The sequence below is a fragment of the Puccinia triticina genome, chromosome 3A, assembly GCF_026914185.1.
Source record: "Puccinia triticina chromosome 3A, complete sequence".
NCBI classification, from domain to species: Eukaryota; Fungi; Basidiomycota; class Pucciniomycetes; order Pucciniales; family Pucciniaceae; genus Puccinia; species Puccinia triticina.
In genome coordinates this window covers 2271540-2279578 of record NC_070560.1, presented here as the reverse complement: position 1 = coordinate 2279578, position 8039 = coordinate 2271540, and the positions used below count along the sequence as shown (strand labels likewise).

The 8039-nt window shown below is 46.6% G+C and overlaps 1 protein-coding gene across 1 annotated transcript; it reads right to left on the bottom strand.

Moving 5' to 3' along the window:
- Window positions 1-4922: 4922 nt before the first annotated feature.
- Window positions 4923-6558, bottom strand: PtA15_3A270 (uncharacterized protein; the record flags this gene model as incomplete). The annotated part of the gene is made up of 4 exons (XM_053167222.1): window positions 4923-5324; window positions 5456-5809; window positions 5869-5969; window positions 6060-6558. 4 exons carry the CDS (start codon window positions 6556-6558, stop codon window positions 4923-4925), a joined length of 1356 nt encoding a protein of 451 aa, XP_053018460.1.
- Window positions 6559-8039: the final 1481 nt, after the last annotated feature.

Below are 8039 nucleotides of genomic sequence, written 5' to 3'. Positions count from 1 at the left end.
TAGTGAAGTAGTGTAGAGAACTGTAGTGTGTGTTAAGAACAGTAGTAGAACCAACAACCAACCAACCAAAATCTATATATATATATATATATATATATACTTTGTAACAGATTATTATAACAACATAGTGTCAGCAATTCAACATCACAAATTTTACAACATATATCAAACTTTATTGCACCCACTACGTTTAAACCAAGTTACAAAAGATTTGCTACAATATTGATGCAAGGTGATCCAGGTCAGATAGAGATTACTATACAAGAGTAAGAGCTATCTTTGAAATCAGCCACATCATTTAAATATTGATTACAAGACTCTTGGTTATTTGCATAGTACCATTGGAGGGGCAGGTCTTTCAAACCACCGGTAAATTGTAATAGGCTTTCAACTTATTCACAACTTATCTCCCCCTCAAAGGAACTTCAATTACCACACATCCTTCCCTTAGGAGTCCTACACTGTAAGAGAGTAGTAAGGAAGTGAACTACTACTCCTCCCCCTCCAAAGATGAACTATTGAGAGAAGCAATTTCAAACAAAATCTCTCCCTCGGACCAAGGAAGAGTGCACGCCGTCACCAAGGACAGCTGACAGGAGTGACATGAGTATTAGAACTCACAAGACACTCCTTTCCACACAAGCAGACCCTTTGGCTGAGAAGCCAAAGGAAAGACACTATGTGCTACAACCCTACTGGTTGTAGCTCAAATATATAAATGGGGGCCTTTGAGCAAGTAAAGGCCCCCCAGAATCATCACAACCCTTATCGTCACCTTACCAGTCCCACCCTTGTCCCATCAACGTGTTTGCCAGCCTGTCCTTGCCTCAATCTTGGTATTCTTGAATCAGTTGCCTTTTTTAACGCAGACCCTCTCTTTGAGTAAGTCTGTGTTTTTTTTTCCCTTTTCTATTGGGATTTTTATCCCAAAAAATCAATCCTGGGTTTGTTTTGGCGTCCAAAAACCCCCTTCACTAGGGTTCAGATCCGAGCCTGGTCATTTTGGATTGACCCAACGGATCTGAGGATCGGATTGGGCTTGGGACAGCCTAACTCCAATCCAAGATCCGATTGTATTCCAGGACACGTGGTATGGAGGATAAGGGGCATAGTTGTGGACTTATTACTGAACAAAATGTGAAATAGAAAAGAAGAAAACATGTACACAATTTATTTAAGCTGTATGATTGTGTTATCAGTCCAGCTCTTGAAACATAAGATTGACTCAAGGGCTCTTGGGGACATGCGGTTTCTGGAGAACGTTTGAATGTGTCGCCCAACCAAGAAAGAGCGCTCACAAGGAGCACTTGTTGCCGGAATGGCTAAGAGTGTCCTAGACATATTTGCAAGAGTTGGCATTTTGACTTGATGTGATTTCCAGAAGGCCAATGGGTTGCAGCCTTCATCCTCACACTTGGCTTCTAAGTAGCTGGTTATCTCTTTGTCAAGCAAGGTCAGCTTGCGCTTCTTTTTTTTAAACAGGCATGATCAAAGTTTGTCTGGGCCAGCTTGTGATTGGCTCTCCTCTTTGCAAGTCAATCTCCTATTGGAATCAACAAAGGTGAACTTCTCTGCTTCCTCTCTGAATGTCTGGAGTATTTCGCCTTTTGTCTTCCTAACACGACCAAGGAAGGATGCGGTGAGATGAGTTGCTTTGATTTGGGGGTCTAGTAACATTGCGCAAATGTAAATTGGCTTGTTCATAGCAATATCGAGGTACTCCTTGAGTTTTTCTGTCATCGCCCAAGCTGCTGGAATCAATTCAGTGGCACGACAGTCATCATTAACCTGAGAAAGTAAAAAGGAATCAGAATCTGGTTATGTACATGAACCAAGATATTTTCAGATTACGAACAGAACATACCGCGTGAATTCTCTCAATAAGCCAAATGTAAGTGGGAGCTGCAAGCATAAGGGTAGCTTGCTGTTCGCCTGTTACAGCATTGGTAGCTGTATCGAGTGATTTCAAAAACTGACAGAGCTGTTTCACTTTGAACCATTCGTATTTGGATAGGTTGTATTGCTTGGTGAGGCCATTTTTCTCACAGAAATATTTGATTGGATCTCGAAGTTCTATTGCTTGTTCTAGCATGGCATAGGTAGAATTCCAACGTGTGCTGACATTGGCAATGAGTTTGAGCTCTTTGACGCACATTCCTTTGACTGTTGAGAGGAAAGAGGCCATCTTTTGAGGTGATCGCTTGAGGTAAGTTGTAAGGCCACTGATGCGACTAATCAGACAGGAGACTTTGGTCTGAGGTAGCTCAGAATCAGTTGGATTCTTGTGATTGGAAGCAAAAACTTTAATTGCAGATTGTGCTGCAAGATTGATTGTATGCGCCATGCAACCAAGCATTTGTCTTTCTGGATCAAACAAAGACATGCTACTGAGGTTTCTTGCCATGGTTCAATTGTTGGACGCATTATCAGCGGTAATTGCAAAGACATTGTCTTTGATTCCAAAATTCTCTAATTCATCAATCATGTGTTCAGCAATCACTTGAACTGAGTGAGAGCCCTCAAGGACTTTAGTGGCTAGAATTGTACTCTTGAGATCAAAGCTCTCCTCAATCCAGTGTGCTGTTATTCCCAGTACCGAGACATTCCCAGGCGAATTCCAGATGTCACAAGTGAGACTGATTTTTGACTTGAGCTGCTTGAGATGTTTTTCAAGAACCATACAACTGTCTTCAAACACGTCTGGGATATACAAGGCAAGATTATCTGCTCCAGTCAAAATATTGCTAGTTGCTGGATTGCATAGGCGTAGAAGGGCAACAAAGTCTTCATTTTCAACCGTGGTATATGGGATATGGCAGCGGACAACCAAACAAGCAACAGCTGCCTTTAAACTATCACGGTCAAGCTTGACTAAGGTATCTACAAAAATGGGATGAATTAATTAATTGAGCATTTATTTTGAACTATCCAGAAATAAATACCTGGGGACTTGTTAAATATGATGTAATTATCCATTGCACCCTTTGCATTTGTAGAATTCTTTTGTATCCCATGTGCTCGCAGAAGGTGATTTATCATACTCTTTGTCGAACCGGTGCTGCAAGGTTTGAGCTTTGCAAGGCAGATTGCTGTTCCTCCTTGGGTTTTCTTGGCCTGGCAAATGTTGTACATCACATTTTGGTGGGTTTCTGACTTGAAGTATTGCCAAACCCAAGATTTTTTGGTCAAACCCTTTGCGGCAGTTGTGCTTGAGCCTTCTTCCTGAACCTCTATGGAGCTATCAGAATCAGAATCAGGAATTTGAGTGATAGCTGGAGTCATAATTGATGATGAAACAAGGGAAAAGAAGTCAGAGAATATGAGTATGCCCTCAGTGGCATACTCATCAGTTGATTTGGCTGGCCGAAACAGTCACAATTTGAAATATCATGTTATTGCATTATTTCAAATTTTCTCAACCCAATTACCCGCTGTGACCCAATCCGATCCAAGGATACCTCTGGTTCAGGCTCGGGACACCTCAGATCCAATCCGGAGGACACGGATCGGAACCCTACCCTTCACTGGGCCCCAGAAGTCACAGGCTTTAAAAGAACTGCGGAGGGAGCTTAAACACCCCAGGCGCTCCTGGCCTTTCTTTGTTTTATCAGCTTCCTTACAACCAGTCACTTACTGTTGCTGGGGTGGATGGCCCAACAGAGGCAATCACATGTCATGAGTATCAAATACATCAATGTAGGCAGGAAGTCATTTTTGGGTAAAACTAGGTATTCAGATGGCTAATCCTGCATTCTAGAACCATCAAGTTGGCCTTCATTTTCAGGAATTGGCCAACCCATTGAAAGATTCACTCATTCAACAGAACATTGCCTACTTGTCCTCCTGTTATCTCATCCTTGAGATCAAGATCACAGACCAAATCGACAATCAATTTGGCACAGCCAAGACTTCCAACCAAGTTGAATTATTCTTCAAGGCCATCCTGGAGGTCCTGAAAAATAAAACTCCATTTGTCTTTAATGCAACCCGGCAAAATGTTTGGATTAATGTAATCAGGTGCTTGCTTCACCCACCACATATGCTGATTCTCTTTCATTCTGGTTTGAACCCCTACAATATCCACAAAAAAGCAACTAAATGGTTGCATACCTATATTATTGAAACAAGCAGAATCAACTGTTGAATTTTCAAGAATAAGCGAGGTGGAACCTGTAGAGAATCAATTGATAAGTTGCCAGAAGTATGTGATCATGCCTGCTTCTCTACACACACTATTCACAACATTGATCAACTTGAGGAAAACCTTATTGCAACACTGTATATTGTTGCAGGAAGCAATCCTGGAGAAGTTGATTTAGATAAAAAGTTCATGATAGAAAAGTTGCAATCATGTTTAATCAAAATTGAGTTGAGCCATGTCTAAATTCCAGCATAATAATTAGGAATCTAATACATGTTATTCAAACAACTATATTACACATCCCAAAACTTTCCTTTTTTGATTTTGCCATCAACTGGTCAAAATGAGGGTCTTGCACTATGTTTTCTAGTGCCTCATTTGAGAGATGCTTGAGCTTGCCCATGTGTTTGTGCAGTTGACCATAAGGGAAACCTACTTCTGGCAGTGAGCCAGATGTCACTGGTGGCTTGAGGTGCTTGTTGGTTGTAGGTTGGCCTCAGGTTGGGAATTTTTTGGATCTGATCAATTAGCAGGTTGATTAATTGTTTGAGGTTGGCAAGGGTTGAACAACTTTCAAGCTGGAAACAGAACACCTCCCAGTGATATAGGTTGGCCTCAGGTTGGGAATTTTTTTGGATCTGATCAATTAGCGCACCAGGTGTTCTGCTTCCAGCTTGAAAGTTGTTCAACCCTTGCCAACCTCAAACAACTAATCAACCCCCTAATTGATCAGATCCAAAACAATTCCCAACCTGAGGCCAACCTACAACCAACAAGCACCTCAAGCCACCACATCTGGCTCACTGCCAGAAGTAGGTTGAGGCATCGCCGCTTGCGTCCGGACCGACCGGCGCAAGCCCGGGCCGCGTCTGTGCTCGGCGCGTTGCCCCCGACCTGCTCCTCGACTGAATTCAGGAGCCCACTGGGCGTGCAGTGGGGCCCAGCTACCATAAGCCCCGGTCAAACATAGCACGAACGTTTGGAGCGCAAAGGAGGCGCTTACAGGAGCAGGACCCGTGGCCGAGCTCGGGTTCCAGCCCGTCGGGGATGAACGTCCGCTGCCAGACACTGTCGCAGGAGGACGCCACTGCGGCCGGTGGTGTTCACCAGAGTCTCGCCAGGCGGTGCGCGACTCGCGTCGGATCGGTCGAGGGCGCAGCCCGGGACGAGGTCGACAGACGGGCTGTGTAGAGGGCAGCGTCCGCCGCCAAGCCTCTCGTGGTGGTGCCACTCGGAGGTTGCGCGGAGGGGGGGGGGGGGGGGGGGGTGACCGCTGGAGTGTGGGCCCGTCGGGAGGGGCGAATGGGGCGTGACAGGTGGGAGTCCAGGGCAGGTGTGCGGGCGCAGACTGAGGCTGGACATGGTTGAATGGACGTGATGGTGGGTGGGACGCCTGGAGATGCTGGCGGCGGTGCTGTATCCGGGGACCTGAAGGTCCGGGGGTCGGGAGCAGATGGCCGAGCTGCGGAAGGAGAGCGAGGGCTTCGAGCGGGAGGCCGGCGAGGGTACTCGGTCGGGCTGGCCATGCGTGTGGTCGATGAGAGATTGTTGGGGCTGGGTAGGGGCCCGCTGCCGGCGCTGGATGCGCGTGTCTGACCGGGGCTCGGTGGACGAGCGGGCGGAGGCGGGCGGTGGGGACCCAATGGCGGGGGCTTTGATGGACACAACCTGCAGCACACAACAAGTAAGGTGAACGTGTTAGTCAATAGTTGCGAAACAGAGCCAACGGAGCTCGGAGACGTATTTTGGATACCGCCGTTGATTCTTGACTCGGTGCTGACATGCGAATCGAGACCGGGACACTCACCTCCCGCTACAGGATGAGCAGCTGAGAGAAAGCATCCAGGCGATGAAGCGACATGTTCTGTGCGCCAGTCGAATCTTGCACTTCCCCAGGCGCGGTATCTGGGCCGCTAACACAGGGGTGTGTTCTGGGTTGAGGGGGAGGACTTTGCACGTTCGGTCGAGGCCTTGGCGGGGTAGCGGAGGCTGAGGCACAGTGCAGGACCGGCGAGGTGGGACTGGAGGCGGTGGTTGAGTTGGTACATGTTGAGGTCCGGATGATCGAAGGGTGGGTGAGGGTTCTCTTCAAGAAATGCTTGCAGACGCTCACGAAGATCGGAAGAGCTATTTTCGACAGTTGATCTCCTGGCTGCGGCGCCAGTGCGCGCCCACGCGGGCCCCGATCCAAAATGGTCCAGATTTTGGGCGCACTGGCGCCGACGACCGAATTTCCCTGCCGGAAGTTGACACTGCACACCTTGAACAGAGGAATCGGAGGGGGCCAGCACCTCCACTACGCAACCAGCCCAGCTGGCCCTGAAGCAAGGCCCAGGACACTCCTGATACAGTCCCAAACTCTGCGGTGACATCAAGTTCTGCCAACAGATCTCTCCAGTTGTACCCACTTTGGCCATGTGAGCTTGCAAAGAAGCCTTGGCAGCCAAAAATAACCAGAAGGCTTTTTGCTGGCTAATTTCTTTAGCCACTGCTTGAGTGATTTTGGGTAATGGGTATTGAAACCAATGTTCTGTAGCCTGGATTGTTAACTGGGAAGTGTGTCGGTTCAAACTTCAATAATTGCATAAATTAAGATGTGCTACATCAATCATGGAGCTGGTTGATTTGAACCCGGGTACCTGCAGCGTATTCTTTGTTGTGACATGGTCACAGTATTACTCGGCTGCAGCTCTCTGCTGAGGAGAAGACTACAGTCTTCTCCGCCAGAGAGCCGGGTCAAGCATTATTATTGTCATTACTGATGTCATCATCACCAAGTTTCCCAAGACACAGTCTCTACAGGTTATGAGCCCTTAAGGTGTCTTGCTCCTGATATTCCAGTTTTTATTTGCTGAAGAAAATCCATACCAACCAATGATACTGGCTTCTCTCTCTCCTGTTTCAATCCCAAAGAAAATACTGGACCATTATTTTTTTTTATACCTTTACTTTTATTTTTTTTACTTACTCTCTGCAAACTGATGAGATTTAGACTGGGCACACAAAAAGCTGAGATGAGCTTGATGGAACAAGCTTGAGAGAAGGGGGCAGTGAGGATGATGTGCTCACCGGTGTGGTAGACAGAAAAGTGAAAAATCAAAAGTTTTTTCTCATACATATATTTACTCACCCTAGGCCTCAAGATACCACCAAATAGACCTCATAGATGGATTCTACGGCCAATTTTACCCCTAGTCACCACTGGAAGCGTCACTGGAACCCCGCAGGATTGGAAGTTACACCCTCTTGGAACCTCATGGACACGGCCAGCCCCAGTCATCAACCTGTCACAACCCTCAAGTCACCTTTCCCAGGTATACACATACTCAGACCCAGCCAAACACATGCTCTTTTCTATCCCTCTTATTTCCACTGCTTATGCAGGGGACCAACCCCATTTCTTCTGTATTTGACACGTCCCTGCTTCATTTATGCACCCCTTGCAGCTGTATGCAGTCTTCTGACCCCATTTCTGCACTCCTTGGATTAGTCTGACACCACTCATGCACCCCTTGCATGAGGTACCCCTGTATTTGACATTTCCCCGCTTTGTTTATGCGGTCCTTGCATCAGTATGACATCATCTTTCATTTCTCACCCCACTTTTTGCCTGTACTTAGTATCTTCTGACACCACTTGTACACAGCCCACCAGCTAAAATCCCTCATCCAGGGTCCCCCTTGTAGCTAAAATCCCTCACATTTGTCTATATAGGGAGCTCTTCCCCCCCCAGTTGTTTTTCCTCAGTTCAGTACCCACCAGTTATACAGATATCACCCATTAGCCATTATCATCACCCTTACACTTTTATAACATACCCTATCATCCCTCTTATCTGCAATAACCACTGAGCTCACTCTCATATTCTCATACTCTCATATCACTGGTTGCATATCAC